A 20,080-nucleotide genomic window follows, 5' to 3' on the forward strand; every position below is an offset into this window, starting at 1 on the left:
CCTGTCCTGGGCCTGCGTTTCAGGTTGCCCCCAGGTGTAGGCTATCTTCGAAGATCCTTCCTCTCTGAAGGATGAGACCTTTGGAGCTTCATTGGTGTTTCAGTAGCTCTGGGGTTTTACTGAATGGGGTTGCCAGCAGTCCTCATTTTGCAGCCGGCCTTGGGACCGTCTGTGGCAGAGTTCATATCTCTGTATCTACCCCCCCACTCCCAAACCACCGGGACCGAAAGACTTCAAACTACGAGGACAGATTTTGTGGGCCAGGCTTCTGCACACTGGCACGTTGGTCAGGAGCTGAAGTGGGAGTGTTTTTTTTTTGACGCAGTGAGAAGCAATCACAGACTCGAGAAGGAAGCTATTCGGCCCATTGTGTTCACAGATATCCAATTTCCATGGATTTCCCTTGTTTAAAAAAAAAAATCCCCCTGCATTCCCATCAGTTCTACCACTTACTCATACTGGAGAGGAAAGACTCCCAGCCTTTTTTATGCCATGGTATCCATTAGTCTCGTGAGACAAGGGATTTGCGCCTTGGAAGGTTTCCAGGGCGCAGGCCTGGGCAAGGTTGTATGGAAGACCAGCAGTTGCCCATGCTGCAAGTCTCCCCTCTCCACGCCACCGATGTTGTCCAAGGGAAGGGCATTAGGACCCATACAGCTTGGCACCAGTGTCGTCGCAGAGCAATGTGTGGTTAAGTGCCTTGCTCAAGGACACACACGCTGCCTCAGCCAAGGCTCGAACTAGCAACCTTCAGATCACTAGACTGAAGCCTTAACCACTTGGCCACGTGCCAACACGATTATGCCATGAACCCCTACCATCAACCGAGGTGTCTGTAGACCCCAGGTTGGGAACCCCTTCTCTACAGGTGGCCAGTTAAGACCGCAAGACCAAGGAACAGAATTAGGCCACTCAGCCCATCAAGTGCTCCACCATTCCATCATGGCTGATTTATTATCCCTCTCAACCCCACTCTGCTGCCCATAACCTTTGATGCCTGACTAATCAAGAACCTATCAACCTCTGTTTTCAATAAGCCCAATGACTTGGCCTCCACAGTGTCTGTGACAATGAATTCCACAGATTTGCCACCTGCTGGCTAAAGAATTTCCTCCTCATTTCTGTTCTAAAGGGACGCTGTTGTATTCTAAGGCTGTTCTGTCTGGTTCTGGACCTCCCACCACAGGAAACATTCTTCCCACATCCACTCTATCTCGGCCTTTCAATGTTCGATAGGGTTCAGTGAGAATCCCACCCCCCCAATCTTCTAACCTCCGGCGAGTACAGGCCCAGAGCCATCAAACACTCCTCGTGTGATAACTGTTCCATTTGCGGGATCAATCTCGTGAGCCTCCCCTGGAGCCTCTCCAACGCCAGAGCATCCTTTCACCGATGAGGCCCCCAAAATAGCTCTCAGTACTCTCTGTGTGGTTTGACCAATGCCTTATGAAGCCTCAGCAATACATCCTGACTTTTATACTTTCTGCTTTTAACCTCCTCATTCTGCGCGTCTCTGGGATGTGGGTGGAATCCTGAGCAACGCGGAGAACCTGCAAACTCCACGCAGACAGCAGCTGAGGTCAGGAATGAATGAATCGGGGTCACTGGTGCCATGAGGCGGCGTTTCTACCCAGTGTGCCACCCCGGAACGCTGTTCAACTCTGTCACTCTATCCAGGGCCGTTCAGTTGCAGCACCTCTGTCCCTCTTGGCTTCAGCCTCTTTCTCCGGGCTTTTGCTCAGAACAGTCAGCATCATCACTATGTGCCGTGATGTATGACATCATCACTATGGGCCATGTCGTATGACATCATCATTATGTACCATGTCGTATGACGTGGGCGATCATGCTCTTCCCACGACCATGATTGTTCTTCGCAAATTTTTCTACTGTAGTGGTTTGCCATCGTCTTCTTCTGGGCAGTGTCTTTACAAGACGGGTGACCCCAGCCATTATCAATACTCTTCAGAGATTGTGTGCCTGGCGTCAGTGGTCACATATCCAGGACTTGTGATCTGCACCGGCTGCTCATACGACCATCCACCACCTGCTCCCATGGCTCCACGTGACCCTGATCAGGGTCGGGGGACTAAGCAGGTGCTACACCTTGCCCGAGGGAGACCTGCAGGCTAGCGGAGAGAAGGAGCACCTTACACCTCCTTTGGTAGAGACGTATCCAGGGGTGCAGTGCTAGCTGGAGCGCATCCAGCACCTCTTTAAGGAAAAAGCCGAAATAAACAAGCTAACTAATTAAGTGCCGCCCAGGGTGATTTGAGTATCTCAGAAACTGCTGATCTTCTGGGATTTTTATGCACAACAGACTCTGGAGTTTACAAAGAATGGTGCCAAAAACAAAAAAAAATCCAGCGAGAGGATTTAACGAGATGTTTTCACTCACAGAACAGCCACTGGCTGGATGTTTTTTTGTTTTTGGCGCCATTCTTTGCAAACTCCAGAGTCTGTTGTGTGTAAAAATCCCAGAAGATCAGCAGTTTCTGAGATACTCAAATCATCCTGGGCGGCACCTAATTAATTAGGTTGTTTACTTGGGCTTTTTACTTAAAGAGGTGCCGGACAGCCTCCGGCTACCACCGCACCCCTGCCTGTATCTCCATCCCATCACCCGGCTCAGAACAGTATCCTTCTTTAACTAGAGGCTCAGGTGTTTGTGTTCACGAAGATGGAGGGCGTCCGAGTGAAGAAAATCAGTTTGGAGTTTCTTGGGTAGTTGAAGGGAGTGGCCATGGCCCCTTTCTGTTCTGTTTAAACCAGCTCCTCCCCCACAGCTGATCTTTGTACGATTTTCTTCATCTACTGTCAGAACTACTAATTTATGTAAACTAGGTGTGGGTTGTTAGTGTTCTTTTTGCCTGAGAAAGATGTTTCGTAACACCGTCTCCCGTTGTATCCATTTCAGAGTCGGTAAAGAGACCGTGGGAGCGAAATGCCTCCACGATGCCCAGGTGAGTGGGAAAGTCACGTTGCATTCACGCCAAGGACCTCACACCCCTCGCGCCCCGTGCTCCCCACGCTCCCCCTCGTGCCCCGCGCTCCCTCCCCTCGTGCCCCCTCCCCTCCCTCCCCTCCTTCCCCTCGTGCCCCCTCCCCTCTCTCCCTGCACTCCCTCCCCTCGCCCCCCACTGTCCCCCCCACGCCCCTCACCTTCACCCCCTCCCCTCTCCCCTCTACCTTCACCCACCTGTGCCACCCTACCCCTCCTCCTCCCTGCTTCCCCCCTCTCTCCCCACCCCAGCCCCATCTGTTCGGTTTTTCACCATTCGCCGCCTTGTTTGACCATCTTTATCTTGACCTTCAGAAATAACTCCACTGTGAAGAGCGCAGACTCGCCCGGTGGCTCCCCGAGCTCGGTCTCCCATAGGTACTCGGCATTTAAAGGGTGCAAGTCCCTGTCTGTGGCTGACACTGTGTGTAGAAGCGTGACTGGAACATTTCAACCAAGGGTTAACCACTTGGGGAACCACTGATAAGCCCTCTTCACCCACTTTCAGACGGGTTAATGTGCTCCCTGTCTGGATGGCCAACTTTGGATGTATTGACGTGATCAGTAGAAGGTTTAGAGCAGGAGTTCCCACCAGGGGTCCAAGGACACCTTGCTCAACGGTTTGGGTCGATGGCAAAAAAAACGTAGGGAGTCCCTGACTTCGAGATGAGAAGAAGACAAATATATTCACCTCGAGGGTAGTGGGTGTCTAGAACTTTTCTCTGGGGGTGGTGGGGATCGGGTACTCAGGGCAGGATCCCTTATCACATTCGAGTGTAATAGTGAGGCTGCCGAGGGTTGGATGAAGCTGGATACTTGTTCCTCATTCAGACCAAGGGGCTGACTGGCCTGCTCCCAGTGTAAATGACGATAGCTGACGACATCTCCATTCGTCGCGGGCAGCGCGGGTCGCCCATGTGGAGAGCGTTCAGAAGAGGTTTACCAGGATGCTGCCTGGATTAGAGGGCAAACAACAGGAATTCTGCAGATGCTGGAAATTCAGGCAACACACATCAAAGTTGCTGGTGAATGCAGCAGGCCAGGCAGCATCTCTAGGAAGAGGTACAGTCGACGTTTCAGGCCAAGAACCTTCGTCAGGATTAGAGGGTGTGAGCTTTAAGAGGTTGAATAAACTTGTGCAGCTCACGCAAAATGCTGGAAAAACTCAGCAGGTCAGGCAGCGTCTTTGGAAATAAACAAACAGGTGACGTTTCGGGCCAGGACCCAAAGAAGGGTCTCAGCCCGAAATGTCGACTGTCTATCCATTTCCATCGACGCTGCCTGACCTGCTTTGTTCCTCCAGCATTTTGTGTGTGTTGCTCAGGATTCCCAGTATCTGCAGACTTTGTGAAGCATAACCTCAAAGTACTGGTGGAGGTGGGATGGGGTGTCAGAGGTAGGGAGTGGTGGGTGCGTGGCACGACCTGCCGGGAGTGGAGGTCGAGGGGGGGATACATCAGGGGCACGGGAGACAGAACACGTCCCGTGGATGGTAGACAGACGGAGGGATGTGTAGGATCACAAACACCAGTGAGTCTGCAGATGCTGGAAATGCAAAGCAACACACACAGAACGCTGGAGGAACTCGGCAGGTCGGGCAGCGTCTATGGAAATGAATGAACAGTCGACGCTTTGGGCTGAGACCCAGAACATGAGGAGAATTAGGTCATTCGGCCCTTTGAGTCTGCACTTCCATTCCAGCACAGCAGATTTACTATCCCTCTCAACCCCAGTCTCTCCCTGTAACCGTTCATGCCCTGACTAATCAAGAACCCATCGACCTCTGCCTTAAATACCCAATGACTATGACAAATTAACCACCTTCTGCCTCAAGAAATTCCTCCTCATCTCCATTCTAAATGGATGTTCCTCTACTCTGAGGCTGTGTCCTTTGATCCTAGACTCTCCCACCATTGGAAACATCCTCTCCACATCCACTCCATCCAGGCCTTTCTATATTCAATAGGTTTCAAGATCCCCGGCCCCCTTATTCTTCTAAACTCCAGTGAGTACAGGCCTGGAGCCATGAAGAAGCCCTCCCACATTAACCCTTTCATTCCCGGGGTCATTCTCATGAACTTCCTGTAGGCTCTCTCCAATGCCAGTACATCTTTTGTTACATAAGGAGCACAACACTGCTCACAATTCTCCAAGTGCTGTCTGACCAGCATTATATCCTTGACTTTATATTCTAGCCGTCTTGAAATGAATGTTAGTATTGCATTTGCCTCAACCTGCAAATTAACCTTTAGGGAATCCTGCACAAGGACTCCCAAGTCCCTTTGCACCCCTGATTTTTGAATTTTCTCCCCACTTAGCAAATAGTCTACCCTTTCATTTTGTCTACCAAAATGCATGACCAAACACTTCTCAATGCTGTATTCCATCTGCCACTTCTTTGCCCATTCTCTTAATCCTTCTGCAGATTCCCTGCTTCCTCAACACCACTTGCCCCACCACCTATCTTTGTATCTTCCCCAAACTTGGCCACAGAGCCATCAATCCATCATCCAAATCATTCACACACAGCATGAAAAGAAGTGGTCCCCACACCACCCCCTGCAGAACATCACTTACCACTGGCAGCCAACCAGGAACGGTCCCCTTTATTCCCACTGGCTGCCTCCTACCAATCCAGTCTTCCATCCACGTGAGAGTGCCTTTTCTGTAATACCATGGGCTCTTATCTTGTTAAGCAGCCTCACGTGCAACACCTTGTCAAGGGCCTGAAGATCCAAGTAAGCAACACCCCCCGACTCTCCTTTGTCTACCCTGTCTGGTATTTCCTCAAAGAATTCCAACAGATCTGTCAGGCAAGACTTTCCCTCGAGGAAACCATGCTGACTACAGCCTGTTTTGTCATGTGCCTCCAAGTACCTCGAGACCTCATCTTTATTAATTGACTCCAACGTCTTCCCAACCACTGAAGTCAGGCTAAAGGGCCTATAATTTCCTGTCTTCTGCCTTCCTCCCTTCTTAAAGAGTGGAGTGATATTTGCAGTCCTCCGGAACCATCCCCGAACCTAGTGATTCTTGAAAGATCGTTACCCCCACAGTCTCTTCGGCCACCTCGTTCAGAGCCCTGGGGGTGAAATTACACCAGCTGGTCTGGGTGAAGTGTAGATGCCGCCTGACCTGCTCTGTCTTTCAGTGGTTCCAACACCTGCAGAAATCTCTTGTGTCTGGACAGGCCTCTGTTCTTTTCTGTGGCTAGGCGAGGCCTGATCGAGGTTTAGGAAATTCTGACAGGCATAAGTAAGGAAGGCAGCCAGAATCCGGTTTTCCCAGGGTGGAAATTTGGGACAGTAGAGGGCAGAGCTTTGGGGAGAGAGGGGAAACGTTTTAAGATGTGTGGGGGCAAGCGTTTTTGCATGGAGAATGGTGGATGCTTGGAACGTTTTGCCAGGTGTGGTGATAGAAGCGGATTTGACGGGGACCACAGGCCCTTTTGCTTAATGCCATAGAAAAGGGTGGGAACTCCCGTGTTAGAGGCTGTTAGACAGACACAGGAAGATGCAACAGGGGGATATGGACGAGGTGCAGGCAGGAGGGATTACATGACTTGGTATCGTCGCCCAGGGCTGTGTTTATGCAGAATAGATGGGGCGGGGGGGGGAGAGAAAATCACTGTCCAGATCACGCGGGGGGAGGGGGGAAAACGACTCACTGTCCAGATCAGGCAGTTTATTGTTGGCAAGAAGGCCACAGTGCATTTCTCAGTCGCAGGCTATCAAGCAGGGGCGCGCTCCTCCCCTCGTGGCATTTCACCCTTGGTTGTGTGTCTCTCTCTGCTGGAAGGCTTAAGGCTTCTGCACAAACAGCTTTGGCTTTGGTCTGCCTTTTCCTCAACCCTGGGGATCCCCTGCTGGTGGGGCCCGGCAGATTACACCCCTGGGCCTGGTTCCGAAGCTCGAGGGTTCAAGCCCCTGGTGGAAGAGGTGCCACTCGGCCAGAATGTTAGCCAAGCCTTCCCCCTTCCTCCCTCCTGCTTTCTCCTGTAGATGGGAACCATTTTTACGTCCAGAGATTGTTGCTTGGTTAGCTTCACTGGAGGTCTGGTCATTGCGGCCATTGTGGGATCTTGCTGTGCATCCATTGGTGGGTCTCTTTTTGACATTACAATGTTGACCCCACCCTGGACGTACTTCATTGTCCAGGACCTGGTTCAGGATAACAAATGGGGCAGTGAACCACCAACGTCTCCATTGCAATTGTCCCAAACTCACCAACCCCTTCCCAAAGCCTATCGCACTGAACGAAACTCTGCAGGAACTCAGCAGGTCGGGCAGCGTCTATGGAGAGGAATGAACAGTCAACATTGTGGGCCGAGACCCTTCTTCAGACCGGAAAGGAAGGGGGGACGGCGGGGAGGAATAGAAGGTGACCGGTGATAGGTGAGGCCAGGTGAGGGGTGGGGTGGAAAGGGGGGTTGAGGTGAGAAGCTGGGAGATGGAGGTGGGCATGGTAGAGGACTGAGGAAGACACCTCCCTGCTGGCAGGTGATGGAGGAGTCCAGGTGAGGGGGAAGGTGGGTGAGTGGGGAGAGGGGATGAAGAGAGAAGCTGGGAGGTGATAGGTGGAAGAGGTAAAGGGCTGAAGAAAGAGGAATCTGAGAGGGGAGTGGACTCTGGGAGATAGGAAAGAGGAGAGGCATCAGGAAGATGAGATGGGCAGGTGAGAGGAAGGGAAGGGGCGAGAAGGTAAACTGTTCAGCTCCCTGTGTAAATGCTAGTCAGTCATCATCTGGGCGCAGGCTGGACAGGAAAGGGGAAGAAGTCGGAACAAGGTGGGGAGGGGGAAGGAGAAGAAGCTGGCAGGTGATAGGTTGGACCAAGTAAGGAGGAAGGTGAATGGGTACAGGGGGATGAAGTACGGAGATGGGAGGTGATGGCTGGGAGAGAGAAAGGGCTGAAGAAGGAATCTGATAGGAGAGGAGAGTGGACCATCAGAGGAAGGGAAGGAGGAGAGGAACCAGAGGGTGGTGAGGAGAGGAGAAGGGGTGAGAGCGAGTGGGGTCCTTCCCCCTGTTTGTGCCTCCAATTAACCAAGGAGGCAGAGAGAGTGTGTCTGCTAATTTCACCAGTTCTCCCTCTGGCACTGGTGGGAAACGTGATCAAACTGCTCCTCGATCGATTGTGTTAAAGCACAGAGTCTGGCTCCCACAGCACTGCCTCCTGGGGCTCCCTTGGACAGGTAATGTAAGAGACTCAAGGAGGAGTGAGGCCACTCCTCCTCCATTCAATAGGATCACAGCTGACCATTCTGCCCCTCAATTCCCTTCATACCCAAGAATCTGTCAGTCTTGTTCTTGAATGCAATTAGCAACCAAGGCTCCAGGCTAGGGAATTCCAAGCACTTGCTGCCCTCTGGGTAAAGAGATTTGGACCCGAAGATACAGAAGCGGAATTAGGCCATTTGGCCCATGGACTCTGTTCTACCATTCAATCCTGGTTTTTTTCCTCATTCTCCAACCGTCCCAACCCCCCCCCCCCCACTGTTCTTCAAGACTCCGAAGTTTGGACCTAGTTCTCGACCATAAGACCAGGCCCTGCCTTGGCTGAGGGAAGGCCGAGGCCGTATTGACTAGGTTGCCATGGTAACCATCACCTCTGCTCAGTTGTGTGGAGTTTGCTGCTGTGCCTACTGCTCGCGTGCCTCTCGCGCCGTTTCTCTGTGCGCCTCTGTGATGCCCTGGACCGTACGTCATACTTTGGCGTTTGCAGATGCATTTCTCTCTCTTTCTCTCTCTCTCTCTCTCTCACTCCCCAGAGCGAAGCCCGCCCAGAGCGCTAACGAAGCGAGCTTGGAAGATGGCGATGCCGATCGGATGAAGCAGGTGAAGTTCCCCTCACTGCTTGCCGCCCGCTGCCCCGCTTAAAGATTAGTCTTATTTCTCACCTGTGCATCAAAGCCCACGGTGAAACATGTCGTTTCCACCAGCAACCAGCACAGTCTGAGGACGTGCTGGGGGCAGCCTGCAAGTGCCACCATGCTTCTGGTGGCAACGTGGTAGTGCAGGGGTTAGCGTAACTCTTTACGGGTCCTCGGGATGTTTCGCTTCCCGCCGCATTCCAAAGATTAGGGCTACTATGTTGTGGGCAAGTTACGTTGCCCACTGGAAGTTGGCAACTTTCTCCCCCTCTGTCTTGTCTCCCCGGGGCTGTTCCTCCCTGGGTCTTGCTCGTCTACAACAGTGGTCCCCAATCTCCGGGCCGCGGGCCGATACATTGCCGCGAAGAATGCAGCGGTACAGCAATAGCCGGAATGCACCCAGCACATCTTTAAGAAAAAAGCCGAAATAAACAAGCTAATTAATTAGGTAACACACATCAAAGTTGCTGGTGAACGCAGCAGGCCAGGCAGCATCTCTAGGAAGAGGTACAGTCGACGTTTCGGGCCAAGATTAGGTGCCACCCGGCACATAAACGTTGGCCCAAAATAGAGGCGATGCAGTTGACGATCACCTCTGATCTGGGCCGACATTTATGTGCCGGGTGGCACCTAATTAATTAGCTTGTTTTTCTCGGCTTTTTTCTTAGAGACGTGCTGGGTGCGTTCTGGCTACCGCTGTACCAGTACATTCTTCGCGGCAATGTATTGGTCCGCGGCCTGGAGGTTGGGGACCACTGGTCTACAAGGCTACAGGCTCCTGCCTGTGACCAAGCCTGGCTGAGCCATGCTGTCAGAGAAATTCTCTTCTCAGCAAGACCTTTCAGGAACAGCTTCTTCCCCTCCGCCGTCAGATTTCTCGGTTGTTCAGGAACACTACATCTCGATTTTGCACCCTGTTTTCCACTGTTTATTTAATTTTTTTTAATATTCTTCTTGTGACTTAATAATTTTATGTCCTATAATGTACCGCTGCCACAGTGAGGATTTTGTATCCTAGCTGTCTAGATACACAAGCCAGGGCAGTACAATACGGAGATCAAGCTGTTGCCCATGTAGCGGGCTGCCCCTCTCCATGCAGCCGATGAATCTGAAGAAATGGCAGAGACCGATACAGGTTGAGACCAGCAGCGTCACAGGAGTTGCCAGTCAGCGCAGGACTGCCTTAGGGACTCCAGCTCCGGATTTTTCCCTCGGGGTTCACTCCCGAAGACTTCCCTGTGAGTGGGTAGAGCCCCAATCAGCGGAGGTTTGAGATCAGAGTTTTCCTTCTCCTGGAGGAGTTTCCAACCGCGGCTGGTGCCTGAAACAACTGGTTTTAAAGAGCCAGTAACCCACCTTTGCCCCTTCTCCTGTAGCTAGAAACGGTTCCGCTGGGCTTCGTCGCTAAGACACGCGTGAAGTCCAGGAGCTGGGTTTGGTTGTCAGAGGCTATTGGTTGTAAGGTACACGTCACTGGGAGCATTTAATAGGTAGGGGAAGCTACAATCCCGGCTATAACAAATTTAAGGAACCCGCTGCCACACAAAACATATTTCATGATATATGTTGGTGATAATAGACCTGATTTGGATTTTGGAGACATTAAATTGCCCGCATATTTTCTACTTGTTTTCCATAAGGTATAAGACAGAGGAGCAGAATTAGGCCGTTTGGCCCATCGAGTCTGTCCTGTAATGTGGGATCCGCAATACTTTGAGGATTTTTCTCCTCCCACGACCAACATCCCAGCCTATCGTGACCGGTTCAGTATCAGTGTGGGAACTTGCTCTGCGTTAATTAGTTAAAGATTAAAGATTGGTTTTATTTGTCGCACATACCTTGAGAGATGCAGTGAAATGTGGCGTTTGTATCCAACGACAACAGTCCAGGGGTTGTACCTGGGGCAGCCCCAAGGGTCGCCACACTTCCGCCACCAACACAGCATGCCCACGGCTCACCAGCCCTAACCCGTCCGTCTTTGGAATGTGGGAGGAAACCAGAGCACCTGGAGGAAACTCACTGTACGACCGTACAAACTCCTTACAGACAGCGGCGAGAGCTGAACCCTGTGCGGTGATGACCACTACGCTACCACGTTGCCGTGGTTACTGCAGTTCCTCGGAGACCAGGATTCGGGAAATGCCGAACTTCCACCTCCCATCTCCCTCATAGCCCCTTCGCCTCCCCTCTTGCCCTCCCTCCCCTTCACCACTGACTTGCGAAAGAGCACTACAACGCAGAAACAGGCCCTTCGGCCCATCTAGTCCACGCCAGAACTGCTGTTTGGCCTAGTCCCATCGACCTGCACCATAGCCCTCCATTCCCGCCCAGGTACTTATCCAAATCTCTCTTCAATGTTAAACCCACATCCAGCACTTCTATCAGCAGCTCGTTCCACACTCTCCCCACCCCTCAGGTTCCCCTTAAATATTTCACCTTTCAACCTTAACCTATGACCTCTAGTTCCAGTCTCTCCCATTCTGAAGGGAAAAGGCCTGCTTGTATTTACCCTATCTATACCCTTCGTAATTTTGTATCCCTCCAGAAGACGTCCCCTCATTTTCCTGCACTCCAGGGATTTAATCCTCTGTTTTTTTTTCCCCCACTGTGTTTCCTGTCCAGGAGCTGCTGGAGGAAGTGAGGAAAGAACTGCAGAAAGTCAAAGAGGAGATAATTGAAGGTAGGGGCTTGGTGCATTAATGCAGGTGCCTGGGGAAGTGTGCCCTGATGGGATCAGATTGGTTTGCTGCAGACCATAAGGGATAGGAGCAGAATTAGGCTGTTCGGCCCATTGAGACTATTGCACCATTCAATCATGGCTGATTGACTCTCGGTGGCCACTTTATTGGGTACACCTGTACACCTCATCAATTCAGATATCTCATCAGCCAATTGTGGCAGCAACTCAATGCATAAAAGCATGCAGACATGGTCAAGAGAAAATTTGCAAGAAGGGTCTCGGCCCAAAATGTCAACTGTACTTTTATTTTTCATGGATGCTGCCCGGCCTGCTGAGTTCCTCCAGCATTTTGTGTGTGAGACATGGTCAAGAGGTTCAGTTGTTGTTCAGACCAAACATCAGGCTGAGGGAAGAAATTTGACGTGAGTAACTTTGACCAGGGAATGATTGTTGGTGCTAGATGGGGTGGTTTGAGTATCTCAGAAACTGCTGACCTCCCAGGATTTTCATGCACAACAGTCTCTTGAGTTTACAGAGGATGGTGTGAAAAACAAAAAAACACCCAGTGAGCGACAGTTCTGAGGGTGAAAACGCCCTGTTAATGAGGAGAATGGCCAGACTGGTTCAAGCTGACAGTGACTCAAATGACCACACGTTACAACAGTGGTGTGCAGAAGAGCATCTCTGAACACACAACACGTCAAACCTTGAGGTGGACGGGCCACAGCAGCAGAAGATCATGACCATACACTCAGTGGCCACCTTAATAGGTACAGGAGGTAACCGTAACCCTCACTAATCAAGAACCTATTTGCTGGTGAGCTGAGTGGCATTGCCGGCTGGGCAGGGCAGTGAAGAAGGTGTTGGGCAGGTTGGCTTTCATCAGTCAGGCCACTGAGCTCAGGCTTTGGGATGTTATGTTACAGTTGTACAAGACATTGGAGAGGTTGTGCTTGGAGTATTGTGTCCAACTTCCATTATCTGGGCATCATTACACAGGAAAGATTTGTGAAATTGTTGCCAGGACTCGAGCACCTTGGTCACAGGGAGAGATTGGGCAGACTAGGACTTCAGCCCCTGGAGCACAGGAGACCGAGGGGTGACTTTACAGCATCCATTTCATTTCCAGAGGACTGGAACCTAAAAGCAAGGATGGAATGTTGAGACTTTATAAAGCGCTATTGAGTCCTCGCTTGGACAATTGTGAGCAGTTCCGGCCCCCTTATCGAAGAAAGCATGTGCCTGACATTGGAGGGGGTTCAAAGGAGGTTCACAAAAATGATTCTAGGATTGAATGGCTTGTCAAATGAGGAGCGTTTGATGGCTCTGGGCTTGTACTCACTGGAATTCAGAAGAATGAGGGGGGGATCACATTGAAACCTATTGAATGCTGAAAGGCCTCGGCAGAGTGGATGTGGAGAGGATGTTTCCTCCAGTGAGGGAGTCTAGGACCAGAGGACACAGCCTCAGAATAGAGGGGTGTCCGTGTAGAACGGAGATGAAGAGAACTTTCTTTAGCCACAGAGTAGTGAATCTATGGAATTTGTTTGCACAGGCAGCTGTGAAGGCCAAGTTTTTTTGTATATTTAAGGCAGAGGTTGATAGATTCTTGATTGGTCAGGGCATGAGGGATGGGGGAGAAGGCAGGAGTTTGGGGCTGAGAGGGGAATGGATCAGCCATGATGAAATGGTGGAGCAGACTCGATGGGCCAAATGGCCTAATTCTGCTCCTATACCTTAAGGTCGGGTAATTTTCTTTGGAGCATTGAGGGGAGACAAGAAAGCAATTAATTCCATTAGCAGAGCAGCAGAGATTGAACATTAAAACTAAAATTTAAAAATAGTCAACAGGTCGGGCAGCATCTGTAACAGGAAGTTCATGGGAGTGATCCCAGGAATAACAGGGTTAGTGCGTGAGCAGCGATTAAAGGCTTTGGGCCTGTACTCACTGGAGCTTAGAAGAATGAGTGGGGGGGGGGGGGGGAGGACATCTCAGTGAAGCATATCAAGTGTTGAAAGGCCTGAACAGAGTGGATGTGGAGAAGCTGCTTCCTGTAGTGGGGAAGTTCAGGACCAGAGGGCACAGCCTCAGAATACGTGGACATCCTTCAGACCAGAGATGAGGAGGAATTTCTTTAGCCAGTGTGGTGAATCTGTGGAATTCTTTGTCAGGGACGGCTGTGGAGGCCAAGTCATTGGGTTTATTTAAAGCGGATGTTGATAGACTCTTGATTAGTCAGAGTGCCAAAGGCTACGGGGAGAAGGCACCAGAATGGGATTGAGAGGGATAGTACATCAGCCATGATGGAATGGTGGAGCTAACTTGATGTGAGGATTGCCAGATTCTGCTCCTATATCTGATGATCTCCTATCAGGTGAAACAGAGTTAATGTTTCACCTCAGAGGTTTAGATTTTGTGATTGGGAAAATATTTCCCCTCTCCAGAGGCGGGTGAACCCCCCCTGCCTGAAGGCGAGGCAGAGGCCCTCGCTGTATGTATGCAGTACTGGGAATAGACTTAAAGAGCAGGGCCGCGTTAGGCTATGGTCTGTTGTAAGGTTGGTGCTTAGACGGGGCACCTCCTTTCCTCTGCCAGCACAAAGACGATGGGCAGAGTGGCTCGGTGTTGCCACTTTCCTTAACACCCTTCTACCGTTGTCTGCCTTCCAGCTGTTCGGCAAGAGATGCGGCGCCTGACTTCGTAAGAGTTTTCGTGTCAGTAGCAGCAAGCGTCGATCCTGCCAGCAACCAGAGATGAGCCCACTGCGTGGCCAAGGAGCACAAAGACTTATTTTTAAAATTTTGAAAAGGAAAAAAAAAATAGTCTGGATGGGGAATGATAAGCACACCTCTAACCCAGTTTCAACGATGAGTTTCTGTTTGTTTCATTTGTGCCTTTATTAATTCTGCCTTTTATTTTTGGAATTCTTGATTATCACTCAAGGTATGTATGACTTTCCTCATATTAAAATAGCGGTGAAGGTTTTGTTGACTGTTCATTAGCTTTCCAGCTACAGAAACTTCCCAATTTAATTTTATTTTCCTGATTTTGTGACCGACTGAGACAGACAAGTAAAGTGGGGAGACATTATTATCATTAGTTGTAAGGGATGGATCTTAAAAGTGACTGCAGTCCTTTGTATCTCGAGCTGTTTGACCAGTATTCATTTACTGATCAGTGTTCCAGGGATGTGGTTCCGAATTCGCCCAAACTGAATTGCTGGTGTGGCCAAATGTGTAAAATGGAGCTGTCCGAATCGTGTTGCCATCCGAGAAACTGCCTTGGCGTGATTGTGTGGAGCTGATTCTGAAATCTGCCATGGTCAAGGGTGGTTAGGCTTCATTCGAGGTCTGCTGAGGTCGCCATTATCTGTTCCCTTGCCTCTCCCATTCCCTCGACCCTCCCATTCCCTTGCGCCCCCTGTTCCTCACCCACCACGCACCCCCCCCCCATCCTCTCACCATACCCCCCCAACAGCGAGAGAGTGAACTGCTGGGCTTAGGTAGGAGCTCTGAGCTGCCCCATTCCCCCACCCCCTTGGGTCTTGTGTCTCCAGTCCTCGATATTCCTCTGCGAGGGGGTAGGGCTGTCTCCTGTTTAAATAGGCGCTGGGCAAACGCAGATGCATGAATCACAGTGACTGTGCGTCTGTAACTGGACAGGGGAACGTTACAGCCCCGGGGCGATAAAATGAGGCTCCCCAGTGGCCACTCGCTCTCCCAGCTTTCCCATTTCAATGAGTTGGGGTACTGGGGGGGGGAGTGGGAGACCTTCCATGGGTCATCCTGCTCTTGTGTGGCGATGAAGGATTCTCTTCAGGGACCAGGCCTCCTGAGGTCAAAATAAAGACTCTTTGTTGAATGGTCATACCCAAAATTGACCCTGGGGGCAGTGAGTCTCCTCCCCAAACTGCTTATGCACCTTTCTGGGGCCGAGGGACAGATTCATTTCCTTCTGCTGAGCAGACCCATCTAGCTGAGAGTCTCGCGTGGGTTTGGGAAGGGGTGGGGTAGGTTGGTGGGAAGGAGAGAAACAAGCTGAATCAAAACCCAAGGATCGGGCTTATCACATTGGGATTGGGGGGGATTCGTACGTGTACATGATTGCCGACTTGAACTGGGATGCTGTATCTGTAGGTTGTCCATTTTGGCTTGTGTTTTTTTTACATTATTTTCTATAAAGTGTAAACACTGGATGCCTTTATATTAAATATAACTGCTTTTGGTTTGATTCCGAGGTGGCTCTGTTTGAATTCATTCCAGTATTCCGGAATCTGTCTCACTGGTTCGGCTGCAGGTCGACGGGACTGGGCCAGCAGGGACTAGATGGGCAGAAGGGCCTGTGTCTGTGCTGTAGTGCTTTATGACGTGAGCATCGAAGCACACGTCGTTTTGTGCTGGCGACCGGCACAGTCTGAGGATGTGTGGGGAGAGCAGTCCGTTAAGTGTTACCACACTTCCGGTCCAAAACCAACGTAGCACGCCCACAACTCACTAACCCTAACCCACACGCCTTTGGAGTGTGGGAGGAAACCCGTGCGGCCAGACAGACTCCTTAACGACAGTGGCGGTAATTCAAACAGGATTGCTGACGCTGTAAACCGTCGCGCTTCCCAGCCGCCATCCCCCGTCCTTTTACTGCGGGCAGGGCTTTTCTCGAGTAAAGCAACTGTGTTGCCAAGGAGGAATTTCGTTTTTGGTTTGTCTGCAGCTTCTGTGGCCGGCATTAGCCCTGGAGGCGCCACCAGCCTCGAACCGCGGCAGTCCTTACGGTGAAGGTACTCGCGCAGGTGGGTGACCTGTGACAGAGGTCAGGATGATCTGTGACTTGGAGGGGGAACCTGCCGGGGGTGGTGTCCTCCACATCCCCCCCCCCACCTCCTTCCTTCTCCAGGGTGGGAAGTCGTGAGTTTGGGAATGCTGAGTGGATGGTGGCAGGTAGTACAGGCAGTCTCCTGACTACGATAACATTCCGTCCCTGAGAACTGTTTGTGGCCCGAGCAGTCTGCGGTTTTAGGAGATCAGCTTTATTAGTCACATGTACCTCGAAAACGTATGGTGAAAAGCGTCGTTTCCTTCTGATTCCGATCGTGACCAACGCAGCCCGGAGATTTATCCGCAAGTGTCGCTGTGCTTAACCTGCCCCCGGCTTCCTAACCTTTTCCTGATGCAAACACCTTTGGAAGGTGGGAGAAATCCCCCGCGGCCATTGGGAAAACGTACGGACTCCGTACAGGCAGTGCCGGGAATTGAACGCAGGTCTCTCACACTGTAATAGTGTAATGCCAACTCCTACGCTACCGTGCTGCCCTGGTCGAGTTGGGAATGAGCAGGGTGGGTGGGAGGGTCCTGTGACGGGAGAGCGAGCAGCCACCGTCTCAGTGACTGACCGACTGACCCTGCTCGGCTCTATGCGGTCCCCGAACGTTGCAGCTCAGGAGGGCGAGAAGGCCGACTGTGATGCCCCATGCCCGTCCACCCCACTCTCTGCCAAATACTCGCTTGTTCCAGTTCGTTTTGGTACGGAACTGGATACGCGGCTGCGGCCCACGGCCATCGACGCAGCACTGAACCTGATGACTCGGCCATCGGCTCCTGGACCTGCTTCACCCGCCTCAGCGGCTCGCGGCTGGGGACTCACTTTTCGGGATTGTGCAGTTTGATGTTAAGTGTTCTGTGCGTCACTTGTTCACTTTTTGTTGTGAGATTTATTCTCTTTCCCGCACATCTGATGTCTGTTGTTGTGCAGGTGTTTCTCTTCAGACGTTTTCTATGGTGTTTCTTTGTGGCTGTCTGCAAGAAGACAAATCTCAAGGTTGTATATTGTATGCATGCTTTGAACTTAGTTAGGGGGCTGCCCGTAAGTTGAGGGTTTATGGTCTGGGAGGATCTGTACACAGTGCACCAGTGGTGGGAGGAAAGGGCATTTGGTTCTGGTTGTTACCTCCTGGGTGGATTCACGTTGCTGGTACCACTCTCACCTGGCAAGTGGTGAGGATTCCATTGTGCTGTTGGAAATCACTGTTTTTTTTAAAGATAATACTTTTTATAAGATTTGTACTTGTTAACAAACTTGTGTATTTTTCACAGTATGTAGTGGTTCACCCCCACACACTGGCAGAAAGCGGTATAGCAGCTAAACTAATGTTTCATCACCTTTCTCACTTTTCATTGGCTCAGTATTAGCACATGACCCATGTGATGTAATTGTTTATGTAGCCTATTAACTGGCTTATCTATACAAGTGTGGGATTCTTCAGAAATGCCATCTTGGCTTCTTTTCTTTATTCCTTTGTCTTCACATCCATTCACCCCTTGGCATCGTTCCTCAGTGCTTTATTTAGTTTTGCTTCGTATGTGCGTGTTTGTTTGTACTCCAAAATAAACTGAAACCTTGGAATTAAGGTTGCTCTTCATTCCTGACTCCTGGAAGGATCAGAACACCAACAGATCCAATCGTGCTTCTGACTTACCGGTAATAGATAACTGTATAACCAGATAACAATTACAGCACGGAAACGGGCCATCTCGGCCCTTTTAGTCCATGCCAAACTCCTACCCTCACCTAGTCCCACCAACCGGCACTCAGCCCATAACCCTCCATTCCTTTCCTGTCCATATATCTATCCAATTTAACTTTAAACAACAACATCGAACCTGCCTCAACCACTTCTGCTGGAAGCTCGTTCCACACAGCTACCAGTCTCTGAGTAAAGAAGTTCCCCCTCATGTTACCCCTAAACTTTTGCCCTTTAACTCTCAACTCATGTCCTCTTGTTTGAATCTTCCCCACTCTCAATGGAAAAAGCCTATCCATGTCAACTCTATCAATCCCCCTCATAATTTTAAATACCTCTATCAAGTCCCCCCTCAATCTTCTACGCTCCAAAGAATAAAGACCCAACTTGTTCAACCTTTCTCTGTAACTTTGGAGACGAGGTGAGAGACTTGCAGGTTGATAAAGAAGGCATTAAGGACCTTCACCACCTAGAAAATGCCCTCTTCTCATTACCATCATCAAGGAGGTGATACGGGAGCCAGAAAACACGCACTCAACATTTCAGGAACAGCTTCTTCCCCTCTGCCATCAGATTTCCGAACAGACCTTTAACACCACTTCACTTTTACTATCTTTTTGCTCTACTTATTTATCTTTTTTGTATTTCTTATTGTAACAGAGTATTTTGTATGTACTGCACTGTACTGCTGATGCAAAACAACAAATTTCATGAAATATGTCAGTATTAATAAATCTGATTCTGAAGGCAATGGTGTTCTTCCTGTTCTTAGTCAAGGGACTGAATTCAAGAGTCAAGAAGTTGTGTTGGCCACATCTGGATATTACATTCAATTCTGGTCGTCCCACTACAGGACGGATGTGGGGGCTTTAGAGAGGGTGCAGAAGAGGTTTACCAAGATATTGCCTGGTTTAGAGGGTAGGTGCAAAAATAAGATGTTGGGCAAACTTGTTTTTTTCTCTCTGGAGTGGTAGAGACGGAGGGGAGATCCGATAGAGGTTTACAGGATTGTGAGGCATGTAGACAGAAGGCAGAGAGGGTTGAAATATCGGTTACAAAAGGGAGAGAGGGGCTAGGTTCAAAGGAGATGTGAGGGGCAAGTAATTTTTTTTACACAGAGTGGTGGATGGGGCGGTGTGGAGGCAAATACACAAGAGGCGTTCAGGATAGGCACATGAATCTGCAGGAAATGAACATTGTGTAGGCAGAAGGGACTCATTTAGTTGGACAGTTGATTTCTGAGCTGAGCTGTACTCTGTTCTAGCCACCTTGCAGGCACAGAATTTTATGTCCAATTGAGTTTTGTCTCACTGGTAATCTAAAATATTGACCGTGAGGTCCCAATGCCATTTGAATGTCAAGAGAATGAGTCAAATTCTTTCCATTGCAATAGGTTCGGCGAAATCACATATTATAGCTGTCTTTCTCTGCCCCTCTCTCTCTCACACACACACACACACACACACACACACACACACACACACTCACACTCACACTCACACTCACACTCACACACACGTGTGCGTGCACTCAGACATGGAATGCAGAACAAGCTTTTTTCCACATACGGTTCTGGGAGCGTGGAATACACTGGGGTGGCAGTGAAGACAAAAACAATATCGAGGGTCTCAGACAGGCACGTGAATGTGCGAGTGAGAGACTGTGGGAGGCAAAAGCCTTCACCATTGCCTCAGTGTGTCCTTGCTGGGGGAATGAAGGCTAAAGGGACTATGGAGCCATTTATAGATGCTGTCCAGCTTATCCGGGCAAGAGCTGAGTGTATAGATCTCTGCCATTATCCCCAGAGGAATAGTGCCCCAGCGACAGACCCGTCCCCACCGGTGCCGTGCCCCGGCGTCACGCGACAGACCAGTCCCCACCGTACTGTACCCTATTCCTGGCAGAGACTCAGTGTAGACATTCGCAGCTCCCTGGGTTCGAGAGCAGTTGCACACAGAGTACAGGAGTGGTGATGTGCTGTGGGGTGGGGCTGCCCCTGCCTTACAGAAG

At 50.4% G+C, this 20,080-nt stretch overlaps 1 protein-coding gene across 2 annotated transcripts in view; it reads left to right on the forward strand.

The window, feature by feature from the left end:
- vaspb (vasodilator stimulated phosphoprotein b) overlaps positions 1-15,783 on the forward strand; it is a 130,039-nt gene extending 114,256 nt beyond the window's left edge. Inside the window, exons 10-14 of one of the 2 annotated variants that reach the window (XM_072269824.1) lie at positions 2,918-2,963; positions 3,317-3,379; positions 8,771-8,837; positions 11,495-11,552; positions 14,223-15,783. In XM_072269824.1, the coding sequence (XP_072125925.1) occupies positions 2,918-2,963; positions 3,317-3,379; positions 8,771-8,837; positions 11,495-11,552; positions 14,223-14,257 (269 nt within the window). In that variant the 3' untranslated portion in view covers positions 14,258-15,783. The remainder of the gene's footprint in view (positions 1-2,917; positions 2,964-3,316; positions 3,380-8,770; positions 8,838-11,494; positions 11,553-14,222) is intronic. The other variant, XM_072269825.1, reaches the window with a different exon arrangement.
- The last annotated feature ends 4,297 nt before the right edge of the window (positions 15,784-20,080 follow it).

Source organism: Mobula birostris, chromosome 10, assembly GCF_030028105.1.
Source record: "Mobula birostris isolate sMobBir1 chromosome 10, sMobBir1.hap1, whole genome shotgun sequence".
NCBI classification, from domain to species: domain Eukaryota; kingdom Metazoa; phylum Chordata; class Chondrichthyes; order Myliobatiformes; family Myliobatidae; genus Mobula; species Mobula birostris.